General features: G+C 38.8%; 1 protein-coding gene across 2 annotated transcripts in view; it reads left to right on the plus strand.

Annotated features, from left to right (window-relative positions):
* The first annotated feature begins 781 nt into the window (after positions 1–781).
* The window catches only part of STK3 (serine/threonine kinase 3), a 269,186-nt gene continuing 247,860 nt past the window's right edge, over positions 782–22,107 (plus strand). For both annotated transcript variants that reach the window (XM_045805877.2, XM_045805878.2), the window contains exon 1: positions 782–1,011. In XM_045805877.2, the coding sequence (XP_045661833.2) occupies positions 986–1,011 (26 nt within the window). In that variant the 5' untranslated portion in view covers positions 782–985. The remainder of the gene's footprint in view (positions 1,012–22,107) is intronic.

Genomic DNA, 22,107 nt, shown 5'->3' on the forward strand with positions numbered 1-22,107 from the left:
AAAGATACTTAGATACGGAATTTCAGGTTAAATGGTATACAAAAAAGATGGATGCTGGAAGGGATCAAATCACAATGAGGTAAGGGCCTTGGGAACTGGTGGGAGAGAGGGTGACAAGAAGGAAAAAAACAAACTTTTCTTGAGTGCTTTTCTATGCACCATAATTTGTGATAGGTTTTCCAGGTTACCCAAGTGAACAGCTGACAAGACAACAGCGCGCTGAAATTGGTGCCCTGAGAGATCTCACTGCAGTAATTATTTTCTTTGTAATTAGATGTAATTATAGTGAAATGTAGTGAGGAGCTTGTCCACAACCAACATCAAACAAGAATTTCCAGTAGTATCCCTAGTGCTGTAGCTACAAACGTCAAATGGCGGGGGGAGGGGGGGTGTAAAACAGCCGATAATTATAAACAACTAGAGAGGGAAGCGTGGGCAGTTAGTAACACTTCAAAAGGCTGCACCAGATGCTTGGGATGTTTGGGGAATCCAGAGAAATGAGTCAAACGGGATTGAGGCAAAAGCAATGGAGGCAAATGTGGAGCGGCTGCTCTCGGCCGGCTCAAGGGAAGGTACCCCCTGGCCAGAATAGACAGGTTCTGAATCCTGACTAGGCCCTAACCTCTACTTCTTCCAGTCTCCGCGCCGTTTTTCCACTCCCTGCGTTGTGCCCGGCGCTTCCCTCCGCCCCCGACTCCGCCCACCCCACCCGGGCCTGGCTCCGCCTACTATGCCAAGGCCGCGGCGGGCTCCGCCCACTCTCCCAGGACTGCGGCCGGCAGCCGGCGGCCGACGGGCGGGGCGGGCCGGGAGGAGCCGCGCTCCCGAGCGGGAGGGGGATCCGCCGCGGAGTTACGGGAAAGTTGGTCCGAGTTCCTGGAGTTTCCCCCTGTGGTTCCCGGGGCTCGGCCGGCCGGTGCTCCGGCTCCTCTTCTCCCTCCGGCCTTCACCACCCACCACGTCCCTCCTTCTGTCCCCGGCCGCCATGGAGCAGCCGCCAGCGCCCAAGAGGTAACGAACTCTGGGAGCCGGGAGAAGGAGGGAGGCGGCGCCGGCGGCCGCGGGCGGGGGCGGTGGGGGCGGCTAGGCCGCCGGACCGCGACCCCCGTCAGCGACTGTCGGGCCCGGGCCGGGCGCGCCGGGCGTCGGGAGGCAGTTCCGAGCGCCGGGAGGCAGTTCCGAGCGCCGGGCCGCGTCTGTCCACAGGCTGAGGGGGCCCGCGGGGAGGCCGAGCCTCGCCTCTCCCGCGAGCCGGGCCTGGCGGCGTGGAAAGTCTCCGGGCAGTGCGGGGCTCCCCGCGGCCGGACTCCCGGGCCGGCGGACTTTTCCCTCCTGGCAAGTTCACGAAGCCCGGAGATGCAAAACTGGGAAATTAATTAGGCTGCTTACAGCCGTGGAGGCGTTCTTGTCAGATGTTTTTCATAATACTGCCTTTTATTTGAGAAGGCGGGTTATTTATTAACAGCTTAAGGAATTCAATATTAATAGCTACACAGTGTGTAAAACTTGTAGATACACTGCACTGACAGGTGTTCCTCCCCCGACCCCCCTCAAGTTCAAAAGTATTTATGGATGCAAGACAGTAGGAATCTTAAATTAGAACCCCTCCCCCATATAGTTTTTGTTTTTCTTTTAGCATATAAAAATAGTGATGTTTTGGTACTTGCTATTAGTTTATATTTAATCTTTCATATATTGGAAGAGCAAGAGTACACAGTAGATGCTTTTAAAGTAGTGTTTGAAATGGTCAAGCTAAATCAAGTCTGTCCATAGATACCAGTTCATAATGTGCATTTTTTTCTCCCGAGAATGAATCAACATCAGTTAACTGGTGTTTAAAGCATTTAATCTCAGTCTTTCATTTTTTATGAAATAAGAGTACTAATCTGTCTCCCGGAGAGTGCTGTTGTGAAGATTAAGGAGTTCTAGTGTTCTGATACTTTGAGATCTTCAGATGAAAGGTGATATATTCATTAACATAGGATAATTAAAAAGGTAGGAATTAAAAAGGTGAACTGTTGTGAATTGTGTGACTGGGCATGTGAGCCTTGAGGCCTGGAAACCATCTGTTCAGGTGAAAAAAGGGGGGGGGGGGTTGTGGAGGGGTTTCCAAAAGAGACCTGCTAACAGACAGAGCTTTGATAGTTTTTTTATCTGGTATTTTGTGTTGAATTCTAGTATTGAGTGGGCATCCAGTTTTAATACCATAGAAAAAAATTGGAAACTTTTTTTTCTTTTCTATTTTGGAAGACTATAAGGGGGCACCTCTGAGATAATGCCCTAAGGCCAATTCGAACAACTCCAAATTGAAGTAGAAGCGCTATCTGTTCATTAGCTCTAAGTTATCAGAGTTTCTTTATAGGTGTTTAAGAGACCCCTTGGCCTTGCAGGAACTCTAGAAAACCTAGAGGACTCAGGGGGAGACGTGGATGGTATATTTAATCATTCCATGTCATTTATACTTTTCACAGTGATGCTTGCACATCCAGCAGGCTTATTTTTAGTTCTCTTCAGAAAGACTTATGTTGATCCAGGAAGGCATTTCTGAAAAGCAAGATATATGACAGTAACCCCATATGTTCGAATATCACTTAAAATTTTTTCATAGCATTTTCGTTTTCATAATAGCAACCCTATTAAGTAGGTTGGATCACAGGTATCAATCCTGTTTTGTAGCTGAGGACACTAAAAGAGTTTGCCACATGGAAGGCTGTGACAGGGATAACTGACAGTGAGATTTGTGTTCTCCCTATTGATCCTTACCTTCTAATGATAAAATATAGATGCTGTTTTTGAGGTCATTTTGTTTGCCAGGAACTCTCTCTCTCTCTCTCTCTCTCTATATATATATATATATATATATATATATCTCAATAAAATAAAGGAATATATATATATCAATAAAATAAAGGAATATATATATATTCCTTTATTTTATTGTCCTAAGAAACAGGAATTCTGGCTCTGCAGCTTACTATGCTAGTTCTAAATTTAATTTCTTCATCTGTAAAGTGTGTTGTGAGGATTAAAATAGGTCATGTGTAAAGCACTTAGCACAGTGCTCTATAACGTGTTCAGTGATATTGAATGTTGTTAGTTTATTCTTTGCTTATTCCGTGAAACTCAGAGAGGTTCAGTAATTTGGTCAAGTGGAGGAGATGCCAGAACCCTGAGTCGGATTGGCTGCAAAGGCTGTGCACCCTCTCACACTGTACACAGTGATACCTCTTTTTAAAAAGTCTCTTTCTTAGCCTTCCGTGATGTGATGGTCATTTCTTTGTACAATCCTGTGGCCCTCTGCTTGTTCTTTTCCTAATCCGTGTAAGAATGTCACTTTGCTTTTCTGCTTTGAGTAGCACTTCCTTAGGGCTCAGACATTTTTACATGGTCACATTTATGTTGCTGATGCTCAAGTCAGTATGACCAGCAGCTCCTGTTCAGTTGGTGTATTTGATTTTTTCATGCAGATCTACTCTTTCATTATTCCATCTAGTTTGTCACTAAGTCCTATTCTCCATCAAAAAGTCTGGATTCATTTTCTTTTCCCTTTTTCATTTTTGATACAATTACCCCATTCCTGGGTTTTATGACCCTCATCCTTGATTTACAGCAGTGTCTTCCAACTAGGTACTTTAGTGCAGTGGTTTCAAAAAACTTAGCAGCAGAAGGCTCTGTTTGCAGTATTGGCAGGGCACTAGGACCTGGTTCTCAGTGCCTTACCTCCTGTTCCCCTTTTGCTGCCCTATAGAACCTTCTAATGATCCATAGGACACTGTTTGCTTTAGTTCAACCTGCAAATGACTTCTGATTTGTTTGTTAAAAACATCACTTTCCACCATGCTATTATTCCTTTAATTTTTTTTTTTTTTTTGGATTGGGGCACACTACTTAGTACCCAAGACCCCTCTCACTTGGTCTCAGATTTAATCCCCAGGCTTTTGTTACTCTTCTCCAAGATGAATCTGTCCTCCTGAAGTTTCCCTTTTGTTTTTTATTTAGGTTGTAGGTCATGGGTACTCCCAGCTTTGCCTTTGTTCATGCTTTTCCTTTAGAGAAGTTTGTGTTAGTTTTTTGCTAGTAATCTATGTTTTATTCTTCCTTCAAGGCCTCCTTTGTAAGGTATCTTGTTTGAGTGCTTTCTAGCCTAAGGTATTTCTCTGTATTCCTAATATGATGTCCGTTTGAGTATATGCCATCTTCATATTGTTCTTTTTTCAGTTACAAAATTTTAGATATTCAAAAGATAATGGGGGCTAATTAGTACTTGTGTATCACATTACCCAGCTTTAGAAATAAAATATTGCGAATATAGTTGAATTTCCCTAAGTATATCTCTTTCCAGTTGCATTCCCTCCCTATCCGCCAAAGGATTGTCACTGTCCTGAATTGGGTATTTGTTATTTCCATACCATATGTGTCTTTATATTTTTTCATGTTGTTCATATATATCTGACCTAGTGTTAGGCTTGGGTGTTAGTGCCTACTTTTGTTCTTTGGTATCATTCTTGTCCTCTGGAAGTTGGAGATTCCACTATGCAGCCAGATCTAAGAATAGTGACTATAGGATCTGGAAGACCATTTCTACCTCACATCATTGATTTGGTCTCACCAAAAGGCTGTGTTAAATGTAGGCAATAGATGTGATCACCTATAGTCACTGACTTGCAGTATCAGAATAGCTTTTAGATTCCCCAGCTTTCCTTAACAGGTTTGTCACAGAGGTCTTCATAAGTCCTTAATGAAAATGAAGTCCTTCTGGGAATGGAAGTCCATTAAATGGTTCTTAATTATTAGTGTTTTGGTAAGTTGAGTTTCTCAGATTTCTTTGTAGCGGAACTGCTACCTGAAAGAAAAATGACCACACAATAGGTAAGTTTTAAGAGAGGGAAGAGGAAATGATCAAAACATGAGATCTTCACTGAGTGGAACATTCATAAAGGGGTGGGTTTCTGTAATAGGTGGTGGGTAGTATGAAAAATCTGGTTGCTTGAAGATAGGTAGTTATATAGATATTATTTGTTAAAGAGAGGCCAGAATATCATTGCTGAAGAGATAGACTTTACCAGACAGTCCTTGTTCCTCAGTTAGATTATAGGTTTAATAGTTATTTAAAATTAAAATTCATTAAGGTATACTTGGAGAAAAAAGTTGATGTGGAACAGTGAAAACACTGGAAGGATAATAAGAAGGGAATAAGTTCCTGAAATTTATTCTTGAGACAGATAAGGAAAGTTCTTTGATTTAAGCCGTGGTTGGATTCTTTGCAATTTTTTTTCTTTTTTTTATAGTGTGAAAAGGTAGTTGGGGGAAGTATAGTTGAAGATTCAAGTTAACATGTTAGGATTACAAAGTGCATTCACGCAAATGAAAAGTGAAGGTAAGAAAACAGTTATTTCCTAGGGGAAGTGTTGCTATGAACAAATGAAGTTATCAGTCAGAAGATAAATTATTAGGGAATGAAAAAGTGAAAGTAAAAGGATGAGGATATAGAAGGGTAAAGTAGAAGGTATTTATAGATTCCTCAGCATGAAAAGCCCATATCAACCTGTAGTATCAGTAGCCCTGACCTTAGACCAGAAATTGGGAATGCAGATAAACAGACAGCCAGAAACTATCAACTCTTAGAATTGAGTTGTGTGGGACAAAGCAACAAACCAGACAAGCAGATAGTAGGGTATGATGAAAATCAGGAAGACATTGCAATGAGAAGAGGTGTGGGCTTTATTTTATGTCTATATTCCTGATTCATATGCCCTTGGAATCAGAATTCTGTGGTTATTATTGGAGAGATTCACACTTGGGGACCTAGAGTTTTCTTTGAGAAGATGACCTGAGGACTGTTACAAAACAAAGGCAGCAGGCTCAGGTAATAGTAGGCCCTGAGGGAAGCTCCCAACTTCAGAGGCAGGCTAGGGGAGGAGGTTCTAAGTATTTCAAAGGGCAAGAAAAGAATCAAGCAAACAGGAGCATCCTTTTGCATTACTAACTTGGTCCCTAAAACACATCTGTTCTCCTTTTGGCTTTTCTTGGTTAATTGGGGGTGGCACCAACTTCTTTAGAATTGATTTAGGCCCTTTAGGGGCGCCTGGGTGGCGCAGTCGTTAAGTGTCTGCTTTCGGCTCAGGCGTGATCCCGGCGTTATGGGATCGAGCCCCACATCAGGCTCCTCCACTATGAGCCTGCTTCTTCCTCTCCCACTCCCCCTGCTTGTGTTCTCTCTCTCGATGGCTGTCTCTCTCTGTCAAATAAAATAAATAAGTAAATAAATAAATAAATAAATCTTAAAAAAAAAAAAAGAATTGATTTAGGCCTTTATTTATTTTTTTAAAAAAGATTTTATTTATTTATTTATTTATTTATTTATTTATTTATTTATTTGACAGAGATAGAGACAGCCAGCGAGAGAGGGAACACAAGCAGGGGGAGTGGGAGAGGAAGAAGCAGGCTCATAGTGGAGGAGCCTGATGTGGGGCTCGATCCCATAACACTGGGATCACGCCCTGAGCCGAAGGCAGACGCTTAACCGCTGTGCCACCCAGGCGCCCCAATTTAGGCCCTTTAGATGGGAACGGTCAGTTGGCTCTTCCTGAAGACTGGGGGGATGACAGTAACATCTGGAGTGGGTCCAGGTGAGCAAACTTCAGTTGCACATTAAGACAGGAGATAAACTCGGTCTTTAGTCAACCCGAGGCAAAGATTAATTTATCTTTTGTTCTTTAAGGGACTGAGATATAGCATATGTTAGTGCTAAAGAATTTGTTAGAAATATAAAGAAAAAGGTAAACATATATTAAACACAGTTAGCTAGGTTGAAATTTGTTTTTTGAAGTAAGTTAAATGCTCATTCCAGAAGTGTGTATCAATAAAACTTTAATAATAAAAGGTTTAAATTGAGTATTTCTTATTTGGATTGTAAGGGGGGAAAAGTGCTTTGAATTTAATTTTTCTGGTTTCGAAGAAGTCTGTGTTGAACTAAAGGTACCGTCGCCTCAAGCCATCATATATTAGTGGCTCTCAGAAAATTAAAAGAAATATTGGTGGTAAAACCCAGTATAGACCCACATACATATAAAATTAAAACAGCAGTTTCACACCATGTACTATGTGGGATGTTTTTGGTATTTTTCTATTTTCTGTTATCTTCTGTTTCATTGAAAAACTGCTGGTCATGATGCACCAAATTATTTTCATGACCTACTAATGGGTTGTGATCTGCAGTTTGAAAAGACATTGTCGACATACGTAGTAGTGACAGTCAAGAAACTGACTTCATTTCAAACTCTGTCCTAATACTCAAAAGCTCGATGATGGCATTGCCAGGGGTATCCAGACAGTGTAAGCCTACCCACTTATACATACAATAGGATAGAGGTGAAGGGAAGAAAGGAAGCTCTTATTTAAAAATGACAGTGTTTTGACAGTATCAGGGCAGTACATAGGCCCCGAATGAAGTATGGGAAAATGGAAAATGATGATCTATGATGTCTGACAGAGTTCACAAAAGAATATGTACTAAAAGGGTTGCTATGAGGCAAAGGCACATGTGCCTTCTAGTGTAGAATGACCCTCTGCAAAGCTCTAATTATGATTGCCTCCACTTCTGACTCCCTCCCAGCTCCACCCTTTCTAAGTACCAGAGGTCTCTAGGTTTTTCTGCTGAAGAGAAAATTTATACTATCTGATAGAAACTTTCTTTTTTATTTGTACCAAGCCCCTTTTTTGTTGTGATTTTATTTGAATTGCCTCATATATTAGGATTATTCTAATTTCAATTTTTAGCTCTTGGAACAGATTCTATATTTGAAATGTCTTATTACAACTGTTTTTTCCAAACAGAGTCTAAAACTGAATAAATGAAAGTAACAAATATGTAAATAGACATGTATGAATATTAAAAATAAGTGCATTGTTTGCATGCCATGAATATTAAGGTACGGATTACCTTGAACTTCTTAAAACTATACTAAAGGATATATCTTACAAAACGACTTTATACCAAAAAGAGAATTACAGAAAACTGTTAATATTGCTGGTAATTAATATAGGGGTACATGTGATAATATATGTGGGTTCTGAATTAGTCTATAAATTTTATATGATATCAGGGGCACCTGGGTGGCTCAGTTGGTTAAGTGTCTGTCTTAGGCAGAGATCATGATTCCTGGGTCCTGGGATTGAGCCTCTCATTGGGCTCCCTGCTCAGTGAGGAGTCTCCTTCTCCCTATATCTCTCCCTGCCCCCCACTTGTGCTTTCTTGCCATCTCTCTCTCTCTCAAATAAGTAAATAAAATCTTTAAACAAAACGAAACAAAACAAAATTTTATATGATATCAGACGTCTTAGTAAAGAGGTCAATAGAGTAACATTTTCAGATAGTTCCGGATAATCTTGATATAAATATTAGTATCTTGGTGTATACACACACACACACACACACACACACACACACACACACACTCTTTCTTTCTTGGAAAATTGGGGAAATTGTTGAGCATGTGGGTTTCCAAGGATGAGGTAGTTTTTATTTTCAAAATATGGAATGTTACTCTCTGTCCAGATCATTTTTCATTTTTAGGATTTTTGATTTTCTGAAATCATGGGACCTAGAGTCCTATAGTTGGAAAGGAATGCAAGTTAAAATTATTTTTGTAATTTGGTTGAACCTTTTACATATTTGAGGAAAACATGAATTAAAGATTATAGGCAGCTAATTTCCTTGACTCTTTCTCTCTGGAGCCAGATGATCTTTCCTGAGTCTGCTGAGTTGCCCCATTCTCCTGTTCCTTTTTAAAAAACTGGCTTTCTAAACCGTAAGAGACTCTTAATGATAGAGAACAAACTGAGGGTTGATGGAGGGAGGTGTGTGGGGGATGGGCTAAATGGGTGATGGGTATTAAGGAGAGCACTTGTTATGTCGAGTACTGGGTGTTGTATGTAAGTGATGAGTCACTAAATTCTACTCCTGAAACCAATATTACACTATGTTTACTAACTAGAATTTAAATAAAAACTTGGAAGAAAAAAAATTGGCTTTGTTTACTCACTGATCATTACTCATGCCAGAAATTAGATGTCAACCTTGAGTTCATTCATTTGCTCATTTATTCATATATTCTATAATTATTAATTAACTGCCTTTCAAATGCTAGGTCTGGGTACATTGTTGAACGAAGCAGTTCAGGATTTTGATCTCAGAGAACTTACACTCTAGTTGGAGCTTGAACTATGAAGGATAGAAGTAGCACATTACTGATAGAGAAAAATGGTGGAACCTGTTTAATAGGGCAGTTGGGCAGAGCTTCTCTGAGAAGGTAATACTGTGACATGGGGTTGAGAAGTTATCCTTGTGAGTAGCTGGAAAGAGTATTCCTGGCAGAGGGAAAGCTGTGAGAAGGCCTAGAGGTGGGAAAGAGCATAGTGTGTGGGAGGAATTGAAATGAGGCCACTGTGGCTGGATTATAAAATGGGAGAAAGTGGTTGGAGATGAGTTCAGAGAGATGGGCAGGGATTCAGTGATGCAGGCCATGGAAAGGAATTTGGATGTGAGAGTGCACTGGGCTGCCATTAAATAGTTTTAAGCAGAATTGTACACAGTTTATGTTTTTAAAAGATCATTCGGGTTGCTTTGGGTAGAACAGATTGTAGAGGGTTAAGAATAAAAGCAGGGGAACAAGTTGGGAGGCCATGACAATAGTTCATGGTTAGATGGTGGAGTCAGTGGAGATGGAAAGAAGTGTGGACAGATGTAAGTTATATTTTGGAGTTAAAAGTGAACGCCTTGCTGATAGACTAGATATGGGAATTGAGGAAGAAAGAAGCAATTCTGGCTCCTAGGTTCTGTGTTCGAGCAACTTGAGGTTTGGAGGAAGACTGGGAGAGGAACAGGTTTGGGTCTTTCATAGTCTTTTTTAGAATTTCCCGACGCCCAGGAAAGTGAATCTTTTGGGCCCCAAATGTGATATTAGGTGGTTCCCTTAGAAGTGGAAGTGGGTAGGAGGAAATGATGGGCACTGACTTCTTTTTTTAACCTATTATTTTCACTGCATTAGTCTAGAGAATGGGAATCATACCAAGCCTTTGTTAGGTCTTTGCAACGTTCAGGTGTCCTGATAACCTGCTATTAAAAGACGTTTTTTATTGCAAAATAAAACGTCAGTAAGAAACAGACAGGTGGCATGATGATTACCATAAGGCAGACACCTTTGTAATCACCAGTCAGGTTAAGAAATAGAACTCTGCCACCCTTCCTTCTTAGTGTTCCATCCCAGTCATAGCTGCCTTTCCCTGTACCTTATACCGACTTTAAGAGTAATAACCTAAATGTGCTTTGCTAGACACTCTAGGTTAGTCTTGCCAATTAAAAAATAGTTTTTATAGGGAATGTCACTTTTGATCTTTACGTTAGCCGTCCATTCCTTTTCTTTTTTTCCTGTTGAAGATTGCAGGTTGTTTGTAGTTTCCCACAGGTTGTTTGTAGGCTCCCACAGGGATCCCAAAATCCCACAGGATTTTTCTGATTGCTTACCCAAGGTGCAGTGCTACTGTTCTTTTTGCCCTCCATATTTTCTGCCAATGAGTAACTGGATCCAGACACTGACAGGCTCAATTTCAATTCCTTAGGCGTTGTTATAGGTGGTGTTTGGCAAGACTATATTAGTCACTTAGTGTGTAGTTGTCTCTCTTTTTTTGTGGTGTTAGCAGCTGTTGATGGTTAGTGCTTATTTCTGTTAATTCATTAGGTGTTGCAAAATGGTGAAATTCTAAATACATCATTTTGTTTTCATTTATTAGTTGGAATGTTTTTATAGAGAGTCACCTCCCTCATCTTTTGTTTGATTACCCAATGGTACAATTTATAAAAGAAAGACAGCGTAAATGCTTCATTCTTCCCCTTTACCTGTTTTCAAGAGAATGAATTAGTTTCCTATTTTTCTCCAAAGGGGACCAGTTCTTTTCTTTTTTTTTTTTTAAGTGCCATTATGAGCTAATGGATTTAAACATATTTGATGGATTTTAATCCATTGCAGTTCCTGTTGCTGAAGCTCAAAGTGTCCCCCCATCTTGGATCAGTGGGAGTCCCTTCAGAGACAACATGACGCATAGCTTCCTTGTTCTCTGCTGTGATAAGATGTTCAGGGCTCATCATGTCCATTTCCTGTTCTGGATCTGGAATCAACCATTTCTCCTAGAAGTACTACTTTCTTTTTATGAGAAATGGTATTTCAGGAACCTAACCTGGGCGCTAATGTGGTTAATGCTACTTTAATTTTAAATAGCATTTCTTCATGACTCATTCGTGCAACTATGGGATACTGTGTCAAAAAATGTGATCGCACTGGCAGTTTTGCCTTTCTTCCTCTGGATGATATCTCTACCATACCTTTATGTTTCTAAGTTTAAATCAGAAATTGGGCATGTATAGACAAAGTCTGTGATAGAGGCTGTTTGGAATGGACTTTTACCTTCACATTCTGCCTCTCTTATTTTGGTTACCCTTTGACCCAGTGTCATCCTAATATCCAGCCTCTCTTCTTCCTCACCTCTGAATGTTTCAGGTGACCCAGTTTTTTCTTTTTTCTTTTTTTAAAGATTTTATTTATTTATGTGACAGAGAGACAGCCAGCAAGAGAGGGAACACAAGCAGGGGGAGTGGGAGAGGAAGAAGCAGGCTCCCAGCGGAGGAGCCCGATGTGGGACTCGATCCTGGAACGCCAGGATCACGCCCTGGGCCGAAGGCAGACACCCAACGACTGCGCCACCCAGGCGCCCCGACCCAGTTTTTTTTTAAACAAAATAGATACAGAAAATAAATGAATCCAAGACAAAAGACACCACTAGTGATAAGATTAGATTTCAGGCTTTTTTTTTTCTTTTTTAAGGTAGAACTTTTAGCCTGCTTTGTCTTACGTACATAAAAGTGTATCTGTGCGCAAACAAAATTCAAGGGCATCTTGAAGCTGCTTTATAAATTCAGCCATGACTACAGTATGATGAATTGCAAAATGAAGTATATCCAGATATTCAGTGCCATATGTTATTCCTCTTTAGTTTTGATATTAGCCTCTCTTGTTAAGTTTTATTGTACTTCCGCATAAATAAGCTAAGGTATTTGTCTCCGTGACTTTACATTTGATGCTATGTTATGTAACTTTAGAAAGAATTAGTTTTAGTGTTACTACTTACTTACTCTATTAATTACTGCATTAGGTTGCACCTATAAGCTGATATGTGAATTAGTCTGTCATCTTGCAGTTAAACAATAATCAGTAGCCATTTTCCAACATTCAGCTATTCAACCATTTTTAGTTATCAGTGAAATTTGTATCATAGAGGTTTGGATCATAGAGAAATGATTGCTCTGAATAAAATTTATAGTTCATGTAAATTCTAAGAATTATAAGAAATTAGGGTCAAATTTAACAATGAAATCTCATAAAATTCCAGGGGAAATTAAAAATATACAAATTAAACTCTTGAGAAGAAAGTATTTTTTTGATGATTTTCTTTCCTCGGTAGAATGAATTTTCCTTCTATGAATTTGCTTCTCATTGTATACTTCCAAGGTTTTGTTTTTGTTTTTGTTTGTTTTTTCCTTACATAAGAGAATCCAAGTACTAAGTAAATAAGACAGTGGGATCCCCCCTCCCTTTATATAGACTCTCAGCACTTGATTGGATAGCTTTAATTAATATTCACAAAGAACTCATGTGATTTTGAAGAGCCTGCCAAAATAGTGATATGGTTATAACTATATATTTAGCATCATTGGAAAGTATGGTATACCATGTAATGGATTTTCCAAATAAATGAAGTAAACCACTTTAAGCATTATATTTTAAAAATATTTTGCAAACACTTTTATACAGCTGGTTTCAATGGAAATCATTCCAAGATGAAGGCACTTGACCTAGTCTTCTGAAACTGATAAAAAAAGCAAATGATCTTGCTTTTCTTGTTCATGAAAACAGTCATAGAAACAGTATATAGAATTGTTCACAGTTTTAGTTGATAGAAACAGTCAGGTGTGCTTTTTTGATACGTTTGAAGCTTTGTTGCTGTATACGTGTGGCTGTTTTTTCCCTAAACCTAGTCTTGTCTTTCACTGTTACCTGTCATGCTCATTACTGTGTCCTTTTCTAAGCTGGTACTTAGAAATAACTACCTGACCTGACAGTAGCTATTCCTTTCCGAAAGTAAAGTACATGCTCTTTGTGTCAGTTTTTGCTTACCAGAGGTCTTTTTCTCTTCTGGGTTCATAGTACATCTTGAAATGATCTTTTGAGAAGAGGAGGAACATTATATGCAGTGAAGGGGAGAAGAAATTATTCCAACCTTCCCTGAGTTTCTAAGTTTTAATATGAAAACAGCTAAAGTGTTTGCATTAAAAGGAAGGGCATTTTTACCTTAAGCCCATGGAATTCCCAAGCCAAGAAAAAATTTGTCATTTTGGAATATTACTTTGATTTTGAGGACTCATGGTATTATTACCAAAGTGAATTGGAGTTATACCTGTGCAAAAACAGTAACATTACACTTACAGTTATTTATTTTTAATTTCTATGGTTAAAGTATTTAAACTATTTATCTTTCGTATAATGATCACTTTTTTTTTCTGTTAGATACAGTTGGGATTAAAAATTTTATTTTTATTTCTAAAAAAACCAAAACCAAACAGGTAAAAATACTCCCAACTTAAAAAAGCAAAAAATATTTTCATAAAGTGCCATAATCCTCTTGATTTGTTTACAAAGAACCACAGGGAAATACTGAGAAATGGCTTCATATGTGCTGTTGCTGTGTAATAAAACTGTACTGAGAAATCAAGCAAAATAGTGTCTATCTGTGCAAATAGCTGAACTCAGCCAGTCTCCACAGCCTCCATCTCTATTTATCAAAGCCTATAAAAATTAAGCAGAAGTCAGAGTACAGAACTCATTGAATGGTACACATGTTAATGTCAGTTTAAAGTTTCCCTGAAATTACACTTTTATTAATGTAGGTACACTTTTAATTATTGTGTTTATGTTTGGGATTAATGCAATTAATTCTAGTATTCTGGGGGTGGGAGCGAGGAATTGTGAGTGTACAGAGACTAAATCCTCATATTTTATCTGTAGATTTTGAGATGTAGGGAAATAAGTGAGGAATGAAATATATGAGTAAACCTAGTTTTAACGTGTAGGTAGTGTCTTTGGTACAAATTATGGTAGATTTTTCTGTATGGCAGGTATGTGAGTAGACCTTGACAAGTTTCCTCTTTTATTTTTAATCAATTAAAGATTCTGTTCTCATTTTTAGTTCTCAGATCTAGGTATGGTTATTGAGTATTTAAAAATCTTTGTAAGGACCTGGATTAAAAGTTATGAAATTTGGGGGCGCCTGGGTGGCACAGCGGTTAAGCATCTGCCTTCGGCTCAGGGCGTGATCCCGGCGTTATGGGATCGAGCCCCACATCAGGCTCCTCCGCTATGAGCCTGCTTCTTCCTCTCCCACTCCCCCTGCTTGTGTTCCCTCTCTCGCTGGCTGTCTCTATCTCTGTCGAATAAATAAAATCTTTAAAAAAAAAAAAGTTATGAGATTTGTAGCTCTGCATATTTCTTGTAAGATTATTTTTAATTTTTATTTTGGCAGGAAATGAATATGTCAGAGCATTTTCAAATGTGCTTTTTTATGTTGTCTGCATTTTCTGGATTTTTTATTTTTTATTTTTTTATAATTGACTTTATTAAGAAAGTGAATGCAGTAACATGTCTTTAAAGCTAGGGAGTATGTTGCAACATTTCTTAACTTTGAATAGGTTTGTTACAAGAAATTAAAAGGAATCCTGTCCCTTTCCAATTGAGGTTAAGCGAAAAGATTCTTAGAAAATAAAAATGAAAGACTCTAAAGGGTGAAGGAAGGAGAAAAATCTCAACTTCTTTTCCTTTAAAGCTCTTTGCCAGGAAATTATAATTTTAGAGTACTTTTGGGCAAGGAGCCCAACTTGAGAGGAAATGGTATGATAGAGCTGAAAAATAAGACTTTAATTTTAAAAAGTCTTCTATCTATTATAGAGCATCTGTTTTCTTAGGTGGATTTCATCTCATTCTAGTGCCAGTAATTAGCTAAACCCTCATACATTTTAAAACAGTTTTATAAGAAGTAAATACTCCATGAGATCATCAAATCACATCTATTTTACTATTAAAACAGTGATACTTACAGCGAAACAATTAAAAGCTGGAGCTGAAAGTCAGATAGACTTGGTTCTTGTCCTTCCTCTGCCATTTACTTAGTGCAGTGGTGGGCAAGTTAACTTTTCTGAGTCTCCGTGTACTCACTTGCAAAATGGAGGTGGTAATAGTACCTTTTCTTTGGGTTTTGTGAAGATTAGAAGAAATGGTGATTGTAAACCATTTGTCTCTGAAGACATTTTCTAAAGTGTTTCAAAAATGTACCTGTCACTGTCAACATCTGAAGAAACACATAGCTTTCCAAAGAGATAAAAGGACAGCTTTCACTTGGATACATATGTTCTAGTTGAGTTAAAAAAAAAAAATCACTTGTAATACTTTAGAGCTAAACATCTAAATATTTACAAAATGTTTGGCCTTTAAAAAGCAGAAGGGAGCAGAAAAAAAATGATCCTCGAGTTTTATTAGTTTGAGGTAATGTACTTTCTGTGGTTGAAGTAGAAAAGATGTTTGATTTTGTGGATTCAAGACAGAGTCATTGTTGTATAATTTTGAAAATACTATTTAAGGGGCGCCTGGGTGGCTCAGTTGGTTAAGCGCCTGCCTTCGGCTCAGGTCATGATACCAGGGTCCTGGATCCAGCCCTGCGTCAGGCTCCCTGCTCAGAGGGAAGTCAGCTTCTCCCTCTCCCTCTACAGCTCCCCCTGCTTGTGCTCTTTTGCACATGCTCTCTGTCTCTCTTTCTCTCAAGTAAATAAATTAAATAAAATAAAAAGAATACTATTTAAGGCTAATATTGAGACTGACCTTGCTTGATAATGGAATGTTGAAAGACTGAAGAATGACAACCTTTCATGTGTTTTGAAGATGTTTTACTTTTCTAATAGTATTCAAGATGAGACTATTAGGGTTGAAGAGGAGAATTTAATTTTTTTTAAAGATTTATTTATTTTAGAAAGAGGGAGAGAGAAAGAGAGTGTGCGGGGCAGGGGGAGTGGCAGAGGGAGAGGGAGAGAGAGTCTTAAGCACAGAGCCTCATATGGGACTCAGTCTCATGACCCTGAGATCATGACCTGAGCCAAAACTGAGTTGGTGTGCTTAACTGACTGCGCCATCCAGGCGCCCCGAGGAGAACTTAAATTTTGTTTTTTTAAAGATTTTATTTATTTGAGAGAGAGAGAGACCACGGGTGGGGGGCGGCGGCTGGGGAGGGGCAGAGGGAGAGGGAGAAGCAGACTCCCCGCTCAGCAGGGACCCTGGGACATGACCTGAGCTGAAGGCAGATGCTTAACTGACTGAGCTACCCAGGTTGCCCCTGAGATCTTAAATTTAAATGAGATATTGCATGTAAGATGCAACATAGTGCTTAGCATACAGCAGCAATAACAGTATGTTAATAAAAGTTACTGTTCGTAGTAATAAAGCTACCAATAGTGTGAGTACTAGAATATAGGGAAATTTGCCATAAAAGAAAAACATATTGAAAATTACAGAGCTGAAATGAGGTGGAAGGACCTTTAAGAAGAAGGAATCTCTGTTCTTACAGAGTTGGAAGTTCTTTTCTTCTGCGGGATTTGCACTCCGACCAGATCCTTCTCTCCATGATAAGTTTTCCAAGAGAGCTAGAAGGCATATCCTAATTATTCTTGACTAGGGAGGTAGGAGTAGCAACGTAGAAAGCCTTCATTTGTGTCTCTCTTTAAAAGTCTTTGGCCAAAACACATATCCCAAGTAAAAAATGGGCAAAGGACTTGAATAGACATTTCTCCCAAAAAGATATGGACAATAAATCTGTGAAAAGAAGCTTAACATTACTCATCATTAGGGAAATGCTAATCAAAACCACAATGAGAGCATGTCATACTGTTTAGGATGGCTATATTATCTACATACCTATATCTGTATCTATATATTTATATCTGTATCTCTATCTATCTCTAGAAAACGTGTTGTCTCAGCTTCTTTTCCTTTAAAGCCAAAAAATAAGCATTGTCTAGGATGTATACAATTGGAATACTTGTACATTGGAATGTAAAATAGTGTAGTCACAGTGGAAAACAGTGTGATGGTTCTGCAAAAAATGAAACATACAATTACCATATGATTCAGCAATTCCATTTTCTAGGTATATATCCAAAAGAATTGTAGGCAGAGACTCAAAGAGGTATCTGTACACCAGCGTTTATTTTCAGCATTATTCACAATAGCTAAAAGGTAGAAGTAACCCAAGTGTCCACTGATAGACGAATGGATAAGCAAAATGTGGGATATACATGCTGGTATATTATTCAACCTTGAAAGGAATGAAATTGTAATGCATGCTACTTATAACATGGATGAATCTTAAAAACATGCTAAATGAAAGAAGCCAGACACAAGACACTTACACTGTCTGATTCCACTTATATGAGGTACCTAGAGTAGCCGAGTTCATCAAGACAGAAAGTAGAATGGTGGTTAGTTGGGACTAGGGGTGGGGAAAATGGGAAGTTGTTGAATGGATTAAGAGTTTTAGTTTGGGATAATGAAAAGTCCTGGAGATGGATAGTGGTGATGGTTGCATAACAGTGTGAATGGACTTAATGCCACTTAAGTGTACACTTAAAAGTAATTAAAATAGTAGAGGTGCCTGGGTGGCTCAGGCAGTTAAGCATCTGACTCTTGGTTTTAGCTTGGGTTCGTGATCTCAGGATCGTGAGACAGACTTGGGTTGGGCTCCACGCTCACCTCACCGTGGAGTCTGCTTGAGATTCTCGCTTTCCCTCTCCTTTTGTCCATCCCCCTGCTTGCACTCTCTTTCAAATAAGTAACTAAATAAAATCTTTAAAAACATTGTTAAAATAGTAGATTTTATGTTATGTATATTTTGCCACAACTAAAAAACAAAACAAAATAAACCTTTAGCCCATTAGAAGCAGCTGGCTGTGCCTTCTTTCTTCTGAAGTTTATTTCAGTGTCTTCGAAGCTGAAGAGACCTCCTGAGCAGAAGTTACAGCTTGTCTACAAACTTGTAAACTGCTGCTCCAGAGCTGGAAACAGGGGAAAGAAAGGAAGAGGATTAAATACAGTCCTTTCATTTTCTCTTCTACCTTAAGTCTTTTATGACTGGCCCTTTTCTTGCATGGAGCTAGTTTGGTGTTAACAGACCTACGGAAAAAGCCGGAACTCCTGCCTCGCTTTGGAGCTCCAGTCCCCTAAATTTGCCCTTTATTTTTTTGTCCTATCCTTATATTTTCATGTAATATTACACAGATGACTTCATCTGTTTGTAGAGAAGGTTGAAATTCTAGACTGGCAGGCAGAAAAACTACCTTATATACGTTCATCTTAATTTCATTTGATCATCGTTCCTACATAATTTTTGCTTGTATGATAGAGGGCATTTTCCTCTCTTTCTAACTTTCATGTAACCTTTGTACACGTCCCTCTTATACTTTTCTAACTTTATTCCTATAGTCACGTTTTTGTTCCCCAATTCTAGAATCTTGAAAATCTCTATTTGTAAGGCTTCATTCTGTTGAAACATGCTCAGGCCTTGTCTAGCTCATGAAACTGCTTTAAGGTAACAGGTTTTTAGACATTGCTTGGGGAGATCAGAAACCTTTTTTTCTGTTCTTATCCCTCTTATATCTCTGTTTCTTTCCTTTTTTTTTTTTAAGATTTTATTTATTTATTTGAGTGAGTGAGTGAGTGAGCCAGAGAGCAGGAGCGGGGGATGGGGAGGAGAGACAGAAGCAGACTCCCCACTGAACAGGGAGCTCAGACTCGGGCTTGATCCAGGGACTCCAAGATCATGACTGAGCTGAAGACAGACACTTGACCGACTGAGCTACCCAGGCACCCCTATGTCTCTGTTCCTTAAGGCTTTCATTTTCTCTGGCCTTCTGATTTTTCTATTCTGTTTCTCTGTTTTATGTGTTCTTCTTTCCAATTCATAATTGACACTGACCTTTTATTTTCTGTTTTCTGTCTTCCTCTTCTTTTTTTACGTAGCTGTTTCCTTGGTGAGTTTATCTACCCTTACAGCTTCAACTTTGATCGAAATGACCCACAAATGCATACTTTTGAGAATCAGTCTTTGTGCTCAGTCTTAGTATTTTCAATCTACTAAATAACATTTGACTACTTTGCTGTCTCCTCAAAAGGGATATGTTCAAAACAAAATCCCTACCTTCCATCTAACCTCGCTACTGATTAGTGATGTCACTCTTGCAGTTTGCATTTGGTGTGTGTGTCTTCCTTCTCCTTGGTTTCCTGTATTAGTTACTCTGTTCCTTAGGTCCTTTAAGACCAAAAGGAAGAGAGATACACAGATTACCTTCAGTAATAGAATTTTATTGCAAGACTAACGCAGGAAATGTGCCTGGGGTAGCATGGGAAGGCGCCTCGTCGGCTGCTGTTCTGTATAAGCTTCAGTGTCTCTACTACTAGCTTGTGGAATAGGCTCCATTAATAAAGGCAGTAGCAGCTTAGAGTCATTGGGAAGAATGACACGAGCTCCCATGACCTTTGTCATCTTTGTTCACGTAGCATTTACACTTTCTTCCCTTTTTCTTTTTTTTTAAAGATTTTATTTACTTATTCATGAGAGAGAGGCAGAGGAAGAGGGAGAAGCAGGCTCCCCGCTGAGCAGGTGTTTAGGTGGGTAGGTGGGTAAGGATGGTGGTAGAGGACAGAAGGTTATCTCAGACGTGCCAGAGAAGATTTTTGAGGGTATCTTTAAAGAAGTGGTTAACTGACAAGATGAGGTAAGAGAGCATGGACATATAGAAGTATTACCTATATATCTCGCATCATGTACAAGGAACGATACAATATCTGCCCTTTATAGTACACTGATCATGTGATTTTTGAAAAAAGTGTGATGTGAAAATTCAGGACATTCAAGGAATAGCCCACTGTGGCTAGAGTGTAGGTTATGGAAATTAGGTGATTCAGAGGATCAGTTCGTTCCTCTTTCATCTTTTTATCTTGTATGCAGTGAGAAATGATGATTCTTTCAGAATTTCTCTTGAATTTGTTCTTTCCTGTCATTTCCGTTGTTAACTTTGTAAGCCCAGATCCTTGTGACCACATTTCTGGGTTGTAAGAAACAAAACCATGCCCTAGTTTTACAGTTTTTTAGTTGCCTTCTCCATTCTGGAATTTGGCTTGTAGGACATTTAGGTTAGGGAAATCTCTGGAAGAAGAGTATGCTGTTTATCTTAACCAATTCGCAGTATTCTACCATTACCATAATCACCATAATGTACTTCAGAACTTCATCTCTTTGGCTCCCCCATACCACATTTCCTAAAACATAATTTAAGTTGCATTTGCCTAGACCATCTATCATCTCATATAATATGGTATGGTGATTTGGAATTTAAGAAGCACAAAACAAGCTAAAAGTTTATCTGTTTAATCTCTTGAGTACATAATATAGCTTTGGGAGAAACAAAGAAGCTGCTAAATCCTGTTCTAGGAGATTATAGTTTAGTGTCTACAATAGTACGTTTCAGAGTAGAAATAACTAATTGATTTGAAGATGAGAAATTTCTGGGTACACTTACAAAAAATATCCCCCTTAAAAATGAGACTGATGTTTGATCCTTGGTGTAGTAATAGATGGAAATTAATGAGTGTGCTTTGGTATTTGCTAGCTTCCTAACAGTGAGAGGCTCCATACCATATCTTGGACAGACCTTGGTTTAATTTTGTTTTGCTGTTTATTAACCAAGTGACTAGGGAAGTAACCCTTAGTTTTCTTACTTAAAAACTGAGAATATTTTAGTAGCTACCAAAAAGTTTGTTACAAAGATAAATGAGAAAATGCTTGCTAAGTCCTCAGCACAATGCCAATAAAAGCCCTAATAAATGGTAACTACCTTTATTATTACGTTTTGTTTTGCTCTTATGTATCTGTCTTTCCTGCTTTATTAGGAGTTCTGGGTTGTCAAGGGCTATAACTTAACTTTCTTTGCATTACCGCAGCATGTAGCTTATTGTCTACAAATTCAGTAAGTATATATTAAATGAATATGAATGGATGAATTTTTAAATACAGTTTGGTCAGTTTTTGTACCCATGTTGAAGGTGCATTTTAGAAAGTTTAGTTTTTGGGGACGCCTGGGTGGCACAGTTGATAAAGTGACTCTTGGTTTCAGCTCAGGTCATGATCTCAGGTTTGTGAGGTCGAGCCCCATGTCAGGCTCCACACTGAGTACTGAGTCTGCTTGAGATTCTCTCTCCTTCCCCCTCTGCCCCTCCCTCTCGTGCCGTGTGTGTGTCTCTCTCTCTCTGTCAAACAAATCTTTTTAAAAAAAGATTTGTTTGACAGAGAGAGAGAGTGAGCACAAATGGGGAGCGGCAGGCAGAGGGAGAAGCAGGCCCCTTGCTGAGCAGGGAGCCCTATGCTGGACTTGATCCCAGAACCTTTGGATTATGACCTGAACCAAAGCAAGACGTCCAACCCACTGAGCCACCCAGGCATCCCAATAAATAAATAAACCTCAAAAAAAAAAAAAAAAAAAAAAGAAAGGTTAGGTTTTGTAAAGATAGTATTTCCTAAGCAGTTGCAAAATTCACTCACAAGAATAAGACTGATTAACAGATACTGATTTTACTAGTTCTGATTGCCTTGGTCAGTTTATTAATTCAGCCTATAAAGAGGCCTTTCTTTTTAGTGTATAAAATGATTTTAGGAAATGCATTTCATGAAACAATTATTGAGTCATGCAGAAAAAAATTTAATTTTCTTATACAATTTAAAAAAATTTCCCCAGTTATATAAAAAAATGAATGTTTATTTTAGAAACCTTATGAAGCAAAAGCATAAGATAGAGCCACCCCCCATATCAAACCTTGGTACTTAGAATCTTAAAATGTTTACATGCAACAAATATTTGAATTCCCAGTTTTTGGTGCTGGGGATTGAGTAGTGAACAAAACAGAG

Source organism: Ursus americanus, chromosome 9 (genome assembly GCF_024610735.1).
Source record: "Ursus americanus isolate L20-20 chromosome 9, mUrsAme1.1.p, whole genome shotgun sequence".
In the NCBI taxonomy this organism is placed as follows: Eukaryota; Metazoa; Chordata; class Mammalia; order Carnivora; family Ursidae; genus Ursus; species Ursus americanus.